The sequence below is a fragment of the Peromyscus leucopus genome, chromosome 6, assembly GCF_004664715.2.
Source record: "Peromyscus leucopus breed LL Stock chromosome 6, UCI_PerLeu_2.1, whole genome shotgun sequence".
Taxonomy (NCBI): Eukaryota; Metazoa; Chordata; class Mammalia; order Rodentia; family Cricetidae; genus Peromyscus; species Peromyscus leucopus.
This window is the reverse complement of record NC_051068.1, coordinates 110,497,677-110,515,988: the sequence shown is the minus strand read 5'-3', so window position 1 is coordinate 110,515,988 and position 18,312 is coordinate 110,497,677. Positions and strand designations below refer to the sequence as shown.

The following is an 18,312-nucleotide window of genomic DNA, read 5'->3' as shown; positions in this document are numbered from 1 at the left end:
AGGCAGCCTGGCTACCAAGTGAGTTCAGAAAGCGCAAAGCTACACAGAGAAACCCTGTCTCGAAAAAAAAAAAAAAAAAAAAAAAAAAAAAGATATTAGAGAATGACAAATCTCTACATTTTCAATTCCAATAATTATTAAATGGCTGATTTTTTTAATCAGTTTCTGTGTTGAATATCACATTGTGGCTAAAGAAAAAATCCACATGTAAAAGCACCCAGTCAGCATTATTTAGTGAGCCCGGACTTCATACTTTATAATGCACGTGCAGTAACCATGTATTCATCACAGCATGGCCATTCACCCAGCAGTCATATTATATTGAGTACAACAAATAATGGAGAGATGACTCACATAAGCAGGAGGGTACATGCAAATATTGCTTTATTTTATCTAAGAGTCTTAAGCACCCATGAATCGTGCTATCACCAGGAGATCCAGGAGCCAAGCCCCATGGACGCTGTAGTATTAAATCATGAGCAAAAGGGTCTGGGGTATGGAACCACAGCTGCCTTTGTTTGAGGTGCTGAGGCAGTTCCCTCCACAAAGAATAACTGAGCTTCATCATTGACTGTTTGTGTTTAGAGTGTGTTAAAGACTAAATGCCCATTATTAATTATGTTCTGCTTCTCTAGAACATGTAAGCATACATTTGAGAAGACTTGGTACCTTTAGCAAGCTTTACTTGGCAGCCAAAGCAAAGTTCCCAGAAGTTGATTTTTTTTTTTTTTTTTGGTCTGAGTGTGAAGTTGGGCATTTGTCTAAGGTGTGTGGTGTTTTAGGCAGTGGTTGAAGCTAAGAAGCTAATCCTGGGAGGACTTGAAAAGCCAGAGAAAAAGGAGGACACCACGATGTATTTGCTGGCTCTGAAAAACGCCCTGCTTCCTGAAGGCATCCCACTCCTTTTGAAGTACGCTGAGGCTGGAGAAGGGCCCGTCAGCCACCTGGCTACCACTGTTCTCCAGAGATATGATGTCTCCTTCATCACAGATGAGGTAAACACATGAATAGAAGGAGGGAGGAAAAACACTTCTGGTAAACCAAATGCCATCTCCTCTCAAGTTCCTCTGCTTTTGTTTTTGTTTTTTCTCACAACAATCACTCCATTATGCTTAGAAATAACTCTTAAGGTGTATTTAAGGCTATTCTAAATCAGCCTCACATTTTGAACAGAGATGTCTTGTATCCTGAAACACATTTTCTTATCTTAAGAAACAAACTCTAGTAGTTGGCCAGGTAGCTAAATTCTCTTTAGAAATATCTTTGCTTTTGTACACTTCAGAGCACTGTTAAAGTTTTCAACTGGTTGAAGTATGTGACCTCAACTGCTCATGGATGGTTTTCAGGAAGCCTCCTACATTGTGATTTTGTTAGAGCAGAGAGTGTTTCAATGGGAGCTTCCCTGACAGTGTTTACCACTGAGGATGCTGTCTGCCGCTGAGTGTCCTCCTATCATTTTGTATGAAAGGTAGTTGGCTGTGAGGCATGAGGTGTGGGCTTTTAAGAATGACCAACCTAGCTATAATTCTGGGTGGTCCTTTCCTGGTTGTTTGTTCTTGGGTAGGTTACTGAACTCCGACAAGTCTGAGAGCAAGGGCAAGATCTGAAGAAATGGGAAAAGGCACGAGACAAGAAGAACTGAAGAAAATAGCATGGTATATGTAGAATAAAGATTCAAGAGAGGTGTTGTAATCCCTTAGAGAAACCAATTCTTGAAGGATCTAAAGTAGTCCTGTGAAACCTGTGTTAATTCCTCTTGGAGGCAATGCTTCCATGACCTAATCATGTTCCACTAGACCCCACATCTCAAGGATGCTACCATGGTGACACCACCGTACTGATGACCACATGTAAACCTTGGGGAGACACATTCAAACCGCAGAGACTGGTGCAGAGTGCCAGTGTGGGGAGACTGTGCATGAGCTGGGCTTGGGAATATTTGCAAACTGTTTCTCTTTTTAGTATGAACATAAAACTACTTTTAGAAATGGGCACATAAATTTTCTATTAAAAAAGAGGGGAAAGGAATCTGAGCTCCTTTATTGTAAGAGAATACCAGTTCACATTGCCTTCTCCCCCACAAATTCCCATTGCCGTGGCAGCCTTAGAAGTCTATATTAGGTAATACCAAGCACTGTTGCAAAACACATGGACTGCAAAACCTTACAGTTGATCCACAGTTTACTACTCCTGCTGTGTCTAACGTGGGTTAGGGAACATGTGGCTTTGTGTCCACAGCAGTCCTGAAAGAGATGCGGAAGGCATGCCAGGTCTTACCTGCCTCTGCCTAAGTGCCATCCACATCAATTCTGTCCACAGTCCAGTAGCCAGCCTAGTCACATGGGAACAACCTAATTCAGAGGAATCTAGCAAATGCAGTAAGACATATATATCTAAATATTCTCTTACTACAATATCAACTTTAAATTATTACATTAATTTGTTGAGTGTGTGTGTATGTGTGTGCATGCGTGTAACATGACACACATGCAGAGTTGAGGAAACAACTTTTTGAAGTCAGTTCTCTCCTTCCACCACGTGGGTCCAGAGGGTTGAACCCATGTCATCAGGCTTGGCCACAGAGACCTGTATCTGATGACCCATCTCACTGTCCCTACAACATCAACTTTAAAACTCCATGGGTGTGATAAGGTGGAACATCTTCTAACAGGTGAAGAAGACCTTGAACAGGATTTACCACCAGAATCGTAAGGTTCATGAGAAGACTGTGCGCACTGCTGCTGCTGCTGTGATCTTGAAGAACAATCCTTCCTACATGGATGTGAAGAACATTCTGCTGTCTATTGGGGAACTTCCCAAAGAAATGAATAAATACATGCTCACCTTTGTGCAAGACATCCTGCATTTTGAAATGCCCTCAAGGTACGATGTATTCCATATGCTTCTTCTTACTCGTGCCTATTTGTATTTTGATGTGGTGCATACATAGCTAACAATCATGACCTGGTCATTTCACAAGGTAGTGTTACATAAACCCAGTGAATGTCAAGTTTCTCCAAAGAAACGCTTTACTGAGTCAGATAAAACAGCTTCCCTTTCGCTGGTTGAGATTTGGAACTGTTACTCTGGGTATCCACTCAGTGTGGTAAATATATAGATCACCAAATGTTAAGAACGTTTTAAAGTCAAATTGCATTTTCAACAGGACTATTTTTGTAAGTAGCACAATGAGATGAAGCATTCTCAACAAATGCTCTTTCCTCTTAACTTTTCAAATGTGAGGAATTTTTGAAGACTTCTGTCACAACTCCCCTGAATTTGCTGCTGAAGTTACAAATCTTAGTCACAGCCCACTGTTTAGGAAAAGCTGGGGTCTGCCCAGCAGTTCCCGTGGACTTTGGTGTGCTCGGTCCCTCGGTCCCTCTCGCTGGACTCACTTCGTTCCATTTCCCAAGTGCCCCTTCCTAATTCACTCTGAACTTCCCTCTTGAGGGTGTCTCCCCCAAAGCTCCTGCTCACTGGAATCAGAGAGGGATGTTCATCTTCTCTGCCATACACAAGGAACACTTCCCCAGGGAAGATCCAGTGTGCTCATCCTTGGGAAAAAGAAAAAAGGAATAGGGTTGGGTGGAAGTAAAAGACAAGAAAATCAAAATAAGAGGAACGAGAAATCGGAAGCAGAAGGGAGGAGGGAAAATTAGCAAGAGAAGAAGGAAGAAGAAGAAGGCCATTTGGAAGGAGGTGAGTGGGGTTGGGAGCAGGAAGAAAACTGGGCCTTGCTGGCCTGTATAGATCAGGTTCTTCTGTTCCTTCCTTGTTACTGACACTCCTTGGAGGAGGCCTTGGTGTGTCTGCTGCCTCTGCTTTGGGAACCTAGCGATTTGGGGACAGGAAAGAGGAGGTAGTGGGGCAGAGAGCAGCCTAAGAAACGGAAAGAAGCCGTGGTAAACATTTACATCCAATTCTCAGTAACAAAACCCTTAGAGCTGGAAGGGATGTTAAGGTCAACTTTGCTTGGTATGGGTCTCTTTCCAGTGTAGGGTGGTTTTGTTTGTTTGTTTGTTTGTTTTCCTGGCAAGTTGTACCAGACTCCACTTGCCTCTCCCCGGTGCCAGGAAGCTCACTGCCACTTAGCAAACCTGTGCCACTTTGGAGACTTCGTTATTGTGTGTTCCTATACACTGATGCCATCATATTGGCTCTGGCGCACAGCAGAGTGTGTCTAATGTTCATCCACATGGAAACCCTCTGAATATTTGAGAACATGACCTTTCACTTCCAAGCCAAAAACTGAATGAACTGGTGATACTGGCACACAGGGAGATATAAAGTACCATTCCTTCTTGCAAAATGTTTCTGCCTCAGACCTAGGCCTGGTTTACTTTAGTTGATTACTGGCGAGGGGGAAGAGTGACATGTTGTAATTTGTAATTTTACTATTACTGATTGATTAGTATGACCTGATGAGAAATGAAAAGATCTCAATGCTGAGTACATAACCAGGACACAGGCCTGAAGTAAGAGGAGAGAACCATTCTCCTGTGGGCTTTATTGAGCTTTTTCTGTAGTGGAAAATGCATAGATAGCAATCCTGGAAATTGACTGTTTTAGATCATCTGCCAATGGTGATTTTAGAAGTTATAGGAAAGTAAAGAAAATGTGTGCAGTCCTGTTTGACACAGCTTCCTTAAATTTATATACTATTTTAACAACACAGCTATGATGACTCAAACTGTGTTTTCTGTCCAAAGTGTCCACCAGTCAGCTGAAGACATCTCATTGCTGGGCACCCTTACCCTTGTCCTTTTGACACCAAACTAGTTCGATATTTGAGGAATGAAGGGAAAGCCCACACCTGGCCACTGGTGCCCAGCTGGTACTTCCTCCAGTCTTGTGGCATGAGGAAAATGTGGCCTTCTTCTCATAACGCTGAGGATTTGGTCGCATTCCCAATTGATTTGGGAAACAGACACTGCCGTGAATGAGAAGTCTTCTCTTCTGTGTTACAGCAAAATGATCCGTCGAGTCCTGAAGGAGATGGTTGCTCACAATTATGACCGTTTCTCCAAGAGTGGGTCCTCTTCTGCCTATACTGGCTACATAGAACGTATGTGACCCCCAAAGAACGTCCCGTTCCACCCCCTTTCGTCAGCACTGCCAAACTGTTCCTGAGTCCTGTGGTTATTTTGTCATTAGGTAGCCCCCGCGCGGCATCCACATACAGCCTTGACCTGCTGTACTCGGGTTCTGGCATTCTGAGGAGAAGTAACCTGAACATCTTCCAGTACATCGGGAAGACAGATCTTCATGGTAGTCAGGTACCTTATGTCCCATGAGTTACTAATCAAAGAAACTGGTGTGAGGAAAAATGACATATACAGAGAGTAGCGTTACAGAACACGCTCGTAAGCCAGTGGTGGTTTCTGTCATAAAGCTTCACATCTGAAGTTGAAACCAAAGTAGTTGGGTTTGCTTCACTTTCCAGATGTCTGTCTGTAACTCCAAACACACACACACACACACACACACACACACACACACACACACACACACACAGACTTGAAGTTGTGCCAGACGTCTGTCTGTAACTCCAAATACACATACATGTACAGACTTGAAGCTGAGCCAGAAGTTGCTAGTAAAACTTGCAATCATAGATGCATTGCTTGGGTGTTTCTAAGTGTTTAATTTTATGCCCTTTTGCTCATCTCTGCAGGGACTGGTTTCTCCTACAAGAAACTTCATAATACAATGTACAGCTCCAAAGAGTTAATTCATATTTCTCCAGTACTGCTAGGAGACAAGAATCAAGTGTCGGCAGTTGAGAAGTGGTTGAACTTTAGTCCAAAATTAAATGATGATTTATTGTTATTGTGAACTATACCATCAGTTTAGTTTAATGACTCTCAGATTGTAGCCTTCTAATTGAAGCTATTCAAGCTTCAGAAATGATCCATGGCTGTGGGAATTTGATATGAAATGTCCACATTCTTCAGTAGCGCCATGGTCAGAATCTCATACCCTCCATGCCAAGGCATTGCCATTTGCTTTCTGATATGCACTTGAGAATGCCAAGCATACAGTGGTTAGTGCCTGACTATGCAGGATTGAAAATATGCAAAATTCTTTACATGCTAGTCATCAGGGTGCGAGCTTCCGCATAGTGTGGCCTTGTTTTATGGTCGGGGTGAAAATTTGACATGGAGGGGTATGAATGTACCCTCTCAGAACAGCAGATTGGGCGGCACTGCCATGCCTCTCCATCTCCTTTCAGAGGCTCGAGAAGATGGCAGGTCCACTGTATGAGACAGGGTGGGGAGATTAAGCGTCTCCAACAGAAGGCCTGTGGTCTTTGTAGTCACAGAGAAGGCATTCAAGCCCTGCTTCTGCCTCATACTAGCTAAGTGAATATTCACCCGTCTTCACTCATCTATTAAATGAATAAAATCTTCCATACATGCAAGGGTGGTTTTGAAGATTACATGGAGAGAGCTAATTTCTATTATGTTCAGGCACAGAGGTTTGGTTTTTATTCTAGCCTAATTACAGATGATATTTAGTCTGGGCCCTGGAAAAGTTCTGTTTGTAGCTCAGGGGCATCTCCATCGTTGTGGAGCGGTGGGGGCGGTGGTCATCAACCTTGTGTCCTTTTCTCCCTAGGTGGTCATCGAAGCTCAGGGGCTGGAAAGCTTAATTGCGGCCACTCCTGATGAAGGGGAGGAAAACCTTGACTCCTATGCTGGCATGTCAGCCATCCTGTTTGATGTTCAGCTCAGACCTGTCACTTTTTTCAATGGATACAGTGATTTGATGTCCAAAATGCTGTCGGCGTCTGGTGACCCTGTCAGTGTGGTCAAAGGGCTTATTCTGCTAATAGACCATTCCCAGGTAACTCTCTACCTCTCTCAGCCTGCCTGAAAGTGTCTATTGAGTCCTGGCACAATGTGTGTGTGTGTGTGTGTGCATGTTTGTGCACAGTAAGTAGGTCTTTGCACAATCAGAGCTTGTGGAAGCTAGAGGTCATTCTCACATGTCTTCCCCAGTTGCTTTCCAGCTTCCTTTTGAGACAGTCACTCACTGACTCTGGAGCATGCTCAGTTACATTATAATGGCCAGGCAGCAAGCCCCAGAGCTTCGGCTCTCTCCACCGCCCCTGCACTGGGGTTATAGATGTGCACTACCGTGCCTTGATTTCGTGTGAGTGACGGGGACTGAAATCAGGTCGTACGCTTGTGCAGCAGACACTGCCCACCTGAGCCTCTCTCAGCCCACCAGACACATTTGAAGCGTGTCTAGAAAGTGCAGGTTACAGCTCTGTGGGTCTCGGAGCTCACCCTCTGTGCATTTGGTTCTCTTGCTATCGTTGCTTTCTCCTTCGCTAGACACAAGTACCATTTGCTTTCTCTGTTATTAGCTGCTTCGTGGAGAATGCCTGGGTGCAACAGAGCAGAAATGGCATTACCTGCATCCTTGGCTTTCCTGCACTCAGAGCTTGGCTATTTATCCCAAATTCGGGAGCTGAGCTAGCTGGCATTGTAATGACAATGATTATGAAAATCAGTATGCTGCCTCATTTTCATGATGTCATACTAGTGAAGGCCTGATGAACCACTGCTCACCCCAGCCCATGTTTCAGATTCCTTCTTAGAGAAGCTTGCTCATTCGTAGAGAAAAGAAGTACTTTCACTTCCTTGACCTTACTCTTCGGGATTTTTTTTACCGTGCTCCTTGGCTCTAAGTCTTAGAATACTCCCTTTTATATGGAAGGCTTTCAGTGACTAAGACACTATGGGATTCAGATGCTATGCCCAGGTGGATTTTCTGAGAAACAGAAGAGGGTTCATCTGAACAGCCTTAAAATGAGTGATGCTTGCATTTTTTCTTTAATGTTTTGACTCATGTCCTGCCTTAGCACAATGTTATAAAAAATGGAAGAATACTGGGTAACATCTTATGAGGGCATTGTTATGTACTCTAATTCACATTTATTATATTGATGTGTTATATGGAGATTTCATTTAAAATTTACATACTGTGAGGCTGGCTTCTTTTGATATGGTGACATCATACATGGCAGCCTGAGTTTGAGCTCGGCTTTTACCACTTCCTTGGTGTGGTCTTGGGAAGGAAGCTACGGAATAGCTTCAAGTCCTGGTCTCCTACTACAAAGTGAGGCAGTTACAACAGATCTGAAGATTTTTATCAGCTGTATCATTCTTCACTGAATCATTTGAGGATTCTGTTTTTTTAGTTTCTGGTTATGAAGTCATGGGTTTTAAGAGCTAGGAAACCTTAAGTATCACATTTTGTTAAAACGTACCCAAAAACATTAGTGACTAGAAATAAACATTATGTCTCTATCTTTATAGCTCCTTATATAAATTCAAAGTAGATATAGATCTCAAAACCAAAAAAAAATTGATAGTTTGATTTTTATGATGTAATAAGCATTTGGAAATAGGCAGTCCAGGGTTAACACAGTAATCCTCAGGGACCAGAATCTTTGCACTTCAGTTCAGCCTGCCTAACTCACTGTGTAGAGCAGGCTGGCCCCAAACTCATAGAGATCTGCCTGCCTCTGCCTCCCAAGTGCTGGGATTAAGGGCTCGCACTATCATGCCCAGCCTTACTCTGACTTTTAATCTCACACTGGTCAACCTGTGACTCTGTGATGACCACTCCCCTTCTGGCACAACACCCAGACCCCTAAAGAAGGAGGAGAAGGATGAAGAGCTGATGGCCATCCAGAAGCCTGGATAGAATATTCCTGACCACAGTGGTGTCATGAGGCTATCTCTAGCTGCAAGGGAAGCTGGGTTTTCCAGCTTTCCGCTGGGTGTTGGTGCACTGTGGAGAAAAGCAGGTTTCTTTTCATGTGAATGAAGAGGAGAACTAGAGGTGCCACTCATACTCTCCAGTCCTCTAGTCATACATAAATAAACACTGAGTGCTGGCAGACCTGTAAAGGGCAGAGAGTGACTATTTCAGGCTTCAAGAGCCAAATGGTCTTGATGCACCTATGCAACCTTATGATTACAGAGTGAAAACAGCCATCAGCAGTCTATTACCTGAGTAGAGCTAGAGCTGTGCTCCAATAAAATGCTATTTACAAAAACGGCCAGTGAAGCAGAATGATTTACTGCAAGCTATAGTTTGTTAATCCTTGACTTAAATTTTCTTGTATGGTTTTCCTATTCATTAAGATACTGCACCCTAGGCAAGGTGTGGTCTATGAGAGAGTGCCCCTTCACTATTAAACATAACCAGTGTCCATGTGTGTCAGGCTGAAGAATTCAGCAGATCTGAGGTTATTTCACCAATAAGCTGCAGAGGCCCCAGGCTCTGCAGGACACTCCAGCAATGCCATCCTAGCTTCAGAAGCACATACCACTCCAGGTCAAGTGCTGACATTGAAGGAAACACTGGCAGCTGGCAGCCTGTCACAGCCACCAGGGCAGATAAAATTACTCAGTGCTCTCTCTTTCTCTCTCTCTCTCTCTCTCTCTCTCTCTCTCCCTCTTTCTCTCTCTCTCTCTTTCTCTCTCTCTTTCTCTGTTTTTGTGTGGGTCTTTCTCTGTCTCTCTCTGTGTCTCTGTCTCTGTGTGTGTCTGTCTGTCTCTGTCTCTCTGTGTCTCTGTCTATCTATGTGTGTGTGTCTGTCTTTGTCTCTCTCTCTGTCTCTGTCTGTCTATGTGTGTGTGTCTGTCTCTGTCTCTGTGTGTGTCTGTCTGTCTGTCTGTCTGTATCTCTCTGTGTGTGTCTCTGTCTCTCTATGTATATGTCTGTGTGTGTGTCTGTCTGTCTATGTGTGTGTATATGTCTGTCTCTGTCTCTGTGTGTGTGTCTGTCTGTCTCTGTGTGTGTCTCTGTCTCTCTATGTATATGTCTGTTTGTGTGTGTCTGTGTCTGTCTCTGTCTGTTTCTATCTCTCACTGGATTACATTTCAGCGATGGTATCCAAGAAAGAGGAGCCTCTTAAGCCAAGAAATAACATATTTTCTTAAGTAGAAGCAGTGAGATGAGCTGTCAAGATGTCAGGGCCTATTCTATAAGAAACGCCTTGTTTCATTGTTAAAAAGCAAAGGGATCACATCAACCACAAACCCAAAGTTCCAGCATCTTCTTCCTCTAGTCCCTAGACAAAACATTAAATGAATGTATACTCTGGGCCAGCTGAGGACTTAAGTTTATACTCTATGTTCTTTGCAATATTCCTCCGAACAGACTTTCTTACAGACTGTGGAACAAAGAGCTGTAACTATGTGACAGCTGTGTACAGCAGCTGAACAGTCCCATCCTTAGACACGGTCTGGGTAGTGCTCCACAGGAAGCCTCTGAGCCATCGTTTCCCTGTCAGTGAAGAAATACAATGGCTCCAGTGGAGAGCAGCATGTTTGACGTCTCATGTGTAAGGCTTTGGGCACACAGGTGCTCAAAATCTGTTAGTTCCACTCATTTAAGTTTCTTAAAGAACTAGAACCTCCCCACTGTATGGTTTAGTCCCTTTTCCAGAGTCAAGGGAGGGGTGGGGTGGGGGAGATGGGTATGTCGGTTTGTCCTCATAAGTAGATCCCGTAGAATTCCTTGTGACTACATACATATAAGAGCTCTTCCTTTGGAGGAAGAGAATCACCGAGAAAGCCAAAGTGTTTCTCCAAGTCACTTGCAGTGAAAATGCTCTTTTTTCTCACACGGGCATTTTAGCTGATAACTGTGAAGTGCTCTTTTCTGTGGCCTGGATGCTTTGACATCCAGCTAATGTACAGCTATGGGAAGGTGGGGATCTACATCTCAGGGTCCACTGGACTAAATGGATCAACAGGTCTATAGATCTCCAATCAAGAAAACAAGATTATGCACAGGAAGGAGTATTTCTGAGGCGGGACACTATAGGAGTTACTTGGCAACAGGCATGGGCACGGTGTGCAGCAGACCTGGTGCCATCCCTGGTTTCCAGAGGCTTAGGTACGCCTTTGGGCATGATTGTTGTGGGTTTTACAGGACAGGATGTGATTCTTTACATTAGTCATGAAGCATGACTTAGTCCCTGCATCCTATGCGAGGCACATTTTTGTCCTAGTGTATACATGGCGTGAAGCATGCTTAGGGATGTCCTCTTATGTGTCCCAACCCTGGCACAGAGCAGTCAGGAGTGTTCTTCAGAATGAAAGCGTTTTCATATCAGGGTCACACTTTCTTATTCTTCTTGGGTGTGAACCAGTTCTCTGAGGTTTCCTGCCATATTTGATATTTCTGTTTGTTTGAAATTCAGAGAGAACAGCACAGTCCTTTCTAAAAAGTGCAATCATGGCATTTGTGCCTGGCAAATGCATGGCTTTTTTGGTCTGCTTATGGCAGCTACACAAAGAAGTTAGTCATGCTCTTAGCTGCCAGGAACTCTTAACGTCTTTGGAGGAATACCAGAGTGAAGGGTACAGAGCTTCATTACCAGAATCATTATCACATTCAGCACTGCCTCAGACCGCCTGATTTCAGTCTAGCACGGAACGTCTTCAGCCAGCATCACCCCACTTAATGCACATGGAAAGTAGGGGAGTTAAAGTCTGAACACAGGCAAACAATACAAAGCAGCGAGCTTCGGGTGATAAGACAACCAGCCAGGAGGCCATCCTTTTAAACGGCCACCATGCCTTTGGGAAATAAAGTTGAGTTTGTGCTAGGCTTGACCACTGTTTGGGGTCATTGCCAATGTCAATCAGCAGGGTGCAGAAGCTTAGTTCAGCTGCTCCTCTTCCTGTCCTTTTCTAGCTTACCTAGGCAGTTCCCGGAACTGCACTGGGAATTTTCTTCCTGCCTTTTTGTTTGCCAGAAGATGTAGTTGCCTGTGTTTGCCCCAACATAAAACCAGAGAAGTGCTTAAGGACTTGAAGAGATCATTTTGTCCAATCTCATGTTTCCAAAAAATGCCATGGCTGGGCTGCTGATGGAAATGCCTTCGTCTTCCTGGTCCAGGGGTTCTCAAATTTAGTTGTGTCAGAATCACATGAACGTATTTTAGAAGGAGGTCTCTGGGCGCCCATCCCCAAGAGTTTCTAAGTCAGTAGGTGTGGGGTACCTGAGAATTGCATTTTGAAACTTTTCCTAGATAGTGCTGACTCTCTACCGAAAGCTACACATTGAACATGAATTGCCCCTCCAAAGAGAGGCAATGATCGAAGGAAACAGCCTTCTCGGTTGATACTCCAATCCTCCACTCTTTTAACTGACTTACTTAGCAATGCCTTCTTTTGGTGCCCAAGATTAGGGTAACATATTTCCAAGCCTTCTTCACTGGGGGTGTAGTTTGATGGCAGAGCAGGAGCCTAGTAGGTGAGAGGCCCTGAGCTTGCGCTGGAACAAACAAGTGAGCGTCAATAGGAGAGTCCTCCAGCAGCACAGGTCGAGTGTTCACTGTACAGCAGGGAGTCAAGTGTGTCTCGGTTAGAGGCATTAACTAATTTGTGCTCATTACTGTATTTTTTGCTTCCAGGATATTCAGCTGCAATCTGGACTAAAGGCAAATATGGAAATCCAGGGTGGTCTGGCTATTGACATTTCAGGTTCCATGGAATTCAGTCTGTGGTATCGTGAGTCTAAAACCCGAGTGAAAAATCGGTAAGCACAATGCAAAGAAATGCAGGGCTATGTCTCAGGTGCTGTCTACACTTCCGACTTTTACATATCTGTGCTGTTCGTTTGTGATTGTAAGCGTGGGGTAGGAAATGATTGTGGGAGTTCATTACATCCATAGCATCTTAGAAATGGGTTGATCGAGCATCAAGGGTCTTTCTGCTTCTAAAGACACCCACAGACAATGCAGATCCACATGAAGGCTCATTCTCTTCATATTTCACTTTAGTAGTTGACTGTTCTCTTCCTCGGGGTTTCTATTGCTGTAATAAAACACCATGACCAGAAACAAGTTTGGGAGGAGAGTCGTAGTGAGGGACGGCTTGTAGTCCATCCCCAGGGGAAGTTGAGGAAGGAATACACAGCAGGAACAGAGGGCAGACAGAGTGCTGCATACTGACTTGCTCAGCCTGCTTTTTTTACATAGCACCCAGGGCCATCAACCTAGGAGTGGCAACAGTCAAGGGGCTGGACCCTCCCACATCAGCTACTAATGAAGAAAATGCCTTACACACATGTCTGCCTTGAGAGTCCCTCTTCCCAAATGACTCTGACCTGTGTGAGGCTGACTTCAGGCTAGCCAGCACAGTTGATCCCTTGGCAACCTGATGAACAAACCCATTACTGTTGAACCATAGCCTTCCTTTCTTGTTCATCCCCAAGGTCTCATGTGAATATTACAGCATAAAACATAAATTTAAAGCTTATCCCTGTTGTTGGTATTAGGATCTCTCTTCATTTGCTAATTCCACTGGGTTAAATAAAATGATAATCTCATTTTTAACCAAATTTTAATTTTTTTTTTCTGAATGAAAATCAGAAATAAAAGGGACGACATGACTGTTGCTAGGTATGGTGGAGGAGAAAGTTCACTGTAGATAAAAGAGAGAGCACAGCCAGAGGCAGGACATTGAGGAGGTGTAGAATGAAATGACCGAGCCTGGCCGTGTGAGGAGAGCTGGGTGAGGGGAGACCCAGGAGAATAAAGGGTAGACAAAAGGGGCTGGGTATCCAAAATGGCTGGATGACATAGGGAAGGGCAGCTGAGGGGAGGGCAGCCCAGCCCTTGGGCTGGAGAAGCTTAGGGTATGGGGTGGGGTGTGCCAGCCATAACCTGTAACAGGTAGGGGCTAGGGGCTGCTGGGAGAACCTGGTGGCCAGGTCTGCTTTGATATGTTAAATAGGCACCTCAGATGCCCATTCGTCCCAGGTTTGAGACCTAACATTTTCATTGTGTATTCATTGTATGTAAGCACACTTCCACGTAAGTATACATTGTGTATTAAGGCCATTTCCTCTCCACTCCTCCCAGTGTCCTTATTAACTGTTCTGTCTTCTATCTTTCATTTGCCCATTCATTCACTTAAATAATATCCCTTAAACATTTGTTTGTGTGTAAGACAGTAGAAGATTCTGGTAAACAGCTGAAGATTAAAACAACCCGTTGGCTTGTTTTCTACTGAGAACAACAGCAGTATTTATATTATATAAAAAATATAATTATTTTATAATTTGCCAGACAAAAACTAGTATCTCTCTTTTTTAAAATGTATAGGCATGTAAATTTGATTTCATTGTGAGCATAATTTGCCATCATTTTGTTGAAGTTTAAACTGCTTAAAGAAATCCAAACTTGTACTAGATTTTTTTTTTTAACGTCTTCGTTGTCATCCAAGCCATATGCCCTAGTCATCCAACCTGTCTGTCTGTCTGTTGTAAGTGACCTCTGCTAAACCCATCCTGTTTGCCTGCACATATCTCACTGCAGGAAGGGCTCTTTGTCAAGCAGCTCTCTCAGGTGTCTTGGCAACCATACACATGCCTCTAGCCAACCTTTGAGAAGTAATGAAATGGAGCTGAAATAGCTAACATGAAGCCGACAGAGAGAGTTAACAAGAAAATTATCATAAATGTCAGGTGTCCTCTTGATGTGTTCATACTTCTCTTTAAGAAACTGTGGGTGTTTCTGGGATTGAGAAAGGACCAGATTCCAGGCGTGTTTCATCTCAGTCCTTGGTACACACATCCCAAACACCATTATATGTGGTATGCACTTGGCTCCCATGTCTAGAATTCAAAGCAAGGGTGTCCAGAGAAAGAGCAACCCTTCTGTGGCCAATCTCTGCCACCACCATGTCCTGGTTCCAACAAGGCTTTATGTGTGTTGAGGTCACTCTCCATTTTTAAGTGTTTCCTCCCAGTCTGCTGGGGCCATGAGTTGAGACTTGGTGAAGTTCTCTTAGTCCTGCTCAGTTAAATGTGACAATAAGCGATGTTTTTCAAAACTTCCAGGGTGGCTGTGGTAATAAACAGCGATGTCACCGTGGACTCTTCCTTTGTGAAAGCCGGCCTGGAGAGCAGAGCGGAGACAGAGGCGGGTCTGGAGTTCATCTCAACGGTGCAGTTCTCACAGTACCCGTTCTTAGTCTGCATGCAGATGGACAGGGCCGAAGCTCCATTCAGGTAAACGCACGCTCACAGGAGTCCCGGAATGGTTCCCGGTTCCCCAAGAGCTTGCGCTCAATCCTTCACATGCAGTTTGAGAATCAAAAGAATACAGAAGAAACCCAGTAAGCAACACGTTATCTTTAAAGAAGTGAGAAAACGATAGATAAAAGAAACAAACAACTCATTTTCTAACATGCCAAAGATCCGTTCATTTGATATGGAACTGAATCCTATTTAATCTAGAAATAACTTTTTAAGGAAACAAAGGGGTTCAGTTTACTGTAGGAGTTATCATATAGTTTCAGAAAAAATACCTCATGCGCAATTTCTGGCTGGTGTCTTCACAATTGCTTCCTGGTCAAGGTACATCTGGCCATCCATTTCCTATGACCCAAGGGAATCCACAGTTATTTGTGCAATGGCCACCTGACCTTGTTTAAGTTTGGACCCAGTCTTGAGAATTTGGCATTCTGAATTTTTTTTAAAGGGAGGGGTGGTTACAAAGCTTAGGTCCATAAAGCCCTATTGTACAATTGCCCGTGGATCTTCACAGCTCCTTTCCATTCTGGGCCTGCCTTCCATTAACGCCATGTCCTTGGGTCCAGTTGCCATTCTTTGTAACAGAACTGTCCATAGTAGTTTATGAAGGTTTCCTTGAACTGTGTCTAACTGCAAGGTATAACTTGTACCTTTGAAATAGCAAATCACACTTTATATCATCTTTTGTGATAACCATGGCAAAGTTGAGTACCTTATTTTGCTGGTACTTCATGATCCATATAAAAAATACGTCAGTAAATAATTCAAGTGCAAATACCAGTAAGTCACATTTTCCTAGAACAAAAATAGTGAACAAACATTCAGAACATTAAATATTCACTAACATTAACTTATGTTTATGTGTGGAATAAGTCTCCATAAATACATGTAGTGACCATAAGCCCAGCCATGTGGCTGGCAAGACTGGTTTGCCATTTTACTTGGGGCATAGGCTGGGAATAGTTCCCTCTCAACATTCTGCTCTTAAATCCTGTTGGACTCAATGCTTTGACAGGGAGTGCATTTGGGGTGGGGCTTCTGGAATGGGTGGCAGCAAGGCCTGTGAGCCTTAGCAGCATCCCAGGAATTCAGTCCTTCATTCCAGAACCAAGCGTGGTAGGTAGGACTCTCAATTTCCAGCCAGTCACATGTGCTTATCAGTATCAGAAGAAAAGAGGAGAAAACAGTGGGAACATGCTACAGGATAGTACCTCCAACTTCTCTGCAGACAGGTTTCCAGAGCAGGGCAGAAGCACCCTGGGGCCAGCATGGGTGGCTTGACTGTGTGTAACTCTGCCCTTCCTCTTGTGTTTCGTAGGCAATTTGAGACAAAGTACGAAAGGCTGTCCACAGGCAGAGGCTTTGTCTCTCGAAGAAGAAAAGAAAGCCTAGTGGCTGGATGTGAACTCCCACTCCATCAAGAGAACTCCGAGATGTGCAACGTGGTATTCCCCCCTCAGCCAGAGAGTGATAACTCGGGTGGATGGTTTTGAAACGGATGAGTGGTGTTTCCCTTGGATCCATTTCTTTGAGAGCGACATGCTTCGATGTGCCTAATCTTTGCTCTCTGAGAGCACAGTGTTTACATATTTCCCTGTATTTAAGATGTTGGTGAAGAACAGAGGAGAACTTCCATTAATTAAATTTGAGCCTATTCAGGAGATGCCCCACAGTGTCGCTCTGAGTCACCATGCCACTTGCAGCAACATGCCGACGTTTCGCTCTTTGCAAAAGTCCTAGCAGGTACAGTGAGTCTGGTTTTGTTCTAAGAAGAAACTAGGGTCTGCATAAAACCAAGACAAGAAAACGAAAACCCCCAAACCATAAAAGCTTAGGCAAATGTGAATTGACTCAACAACTTTCAGCAAAGTGAGCCCTTGACGGAACCTTATGCTTGCTTCTATGAAACACACTGCCTAAGTGGGGCAGGAGTGGAGGGACCCAAGCGAGCCATTTTTCTCCCCTTTCTCTTCTTCTTCTCTTGATTTACTTTTTTTCCCCCAGTGTATTTTTTTTCAGAAGGTTCAGAGAGAGGGTGGAGTAAAGACTTAAAAAGTTTTGTTAGTTGATCTCAAGAATTAATATTTATGTTTTCTGGTAGTTTTATAAGCATCAAAGAGACAGCATTAAGGTGTACTGTGACATGTCTCTGCTGGCCCTGCAGTGGGACCACTTGGAAGTCATTCACTTTGGAATTAGCATACAGGAATAAAAAATAATTGAGTCTTGGAGCATCCATTAGATTTTTCTCAGGATATGTCTTTTTGATACCGTCGTGTGGTACACAGCTCTTTGTAGGGGACACCCTGGAGTTACCACTTTATACCTCAATTGTGTGGTGGTAGAAGCATCATCTGTTTGACTACAGTTTGTGCAACATCCAGTAGAGATGGGAAGAACTGTTGCTTCAAGAAAATGATGGATTTCTATTTCAAAACTATAACATTGAATAAAGACTCTCTTTATTTGTATGAATTAAAAGGCCACACCAAACATTTAAACATATTTATTAATAAGGAAGATGTGTTTATTGTAATACCTGCCCCCCCCCCTCAAAAAAAGTCAGGTGCTCATCTGTCCACTAAACAGATGCATAAAATGGAAGTTTAGCTGAATTAGAAAATGAATCGTGATGATGAAATAAACATATGGAATTGACTGAGCTCCTTTTGTCCTGTATTGTTTTGAGTCCATGGTTCTCTGATGGAGCTGTTTATGAGGCCAGGGATGCACTGAGCTAAGCCTCTGCAGCAAGCCAAGCCTGCAGAGTCTCTCGATGGGTAGTGAGCTCTCAGAATGGGACAGCACCAATGTGTCAGGACCTGGCAGCTTGCAAACAACATACAACTCAAGTTTTCAACAAAGCAACAGAGAGGGCACACTTGTTTTCATGTTACTCAAGTGTGAAAGGGAGTCAAAAACTGAAGGTGGGTGGGAAGGTGGAAGGTGGTGATTGGCAGAAGACACTGTCCTGATGCCACAGGATGGGCAGGTTGATCTGGAGCACAAGCTGAGGGGTCATGGAATGAGGAACTTCCGTTCTAAGCCTTTTGGATAAGCCACAGCTGCCTCTGTGAAATGTAGAGTAACCATTTCTCTCGAAGGCATGACTGCAGGGCCCTAAGCGTGAATGTGTGGTCGTGTTCCATTTGCCTCACTGGCTGAATCCCATCACTAGGGAATGGGTAGTACTTAGCATGCTCCAACATGCTCCAAAGAGACAAGAATCTACAA

At 43.8% G+C, this 18,312-nt stretch overlaps 1 protein-coding gene across 1 annotated transcript in view; it reads left to right on the top strand.

Annotated features, from left to right (window-relative positions):
* LOC114683344 (microsomal triglyceride transfer protein) overlaps positions 1-17,741 on the top strand; it is a 38,970-nt gene extending 21,229 nt beyond the window's left edge. The window contains exons 11-18 of the mRNA XM_028857630.2: positions 783-995; positions 2,672-2,883; positions 4,971-5,068; positions 5,158-5,279; positions 6,622-6,849; positions 12,452-12,576; positions 14,884-15,054; positions 16,397-17,741. Of these exons, the coding sequence (XP_028713463.1) occupies positions 783-995; positions 2,672-2,883; positions 4,971-5,068; positions 5,158-5,279; positions 6,622-6,849; positions 12,452-12,576; positions 14,884-15,054; positions 16,397-16,571 (1,344 nt within the window). The 3' untranslated portion in view covers positions 16,572-17,741. The remainder of the gene's footprint in view (positions 1-782; positions 996-2,671; positions 2,884-4,970; positions 5,069-5,157; positions 5,280-6,621; positions 6,850-12,451; positions 12,577-14,883; positions 15,055-16,396) is intronic.
* The last annotated feature ends 571 nt before the right edge of the window (positions 17,742-18,312 follow it).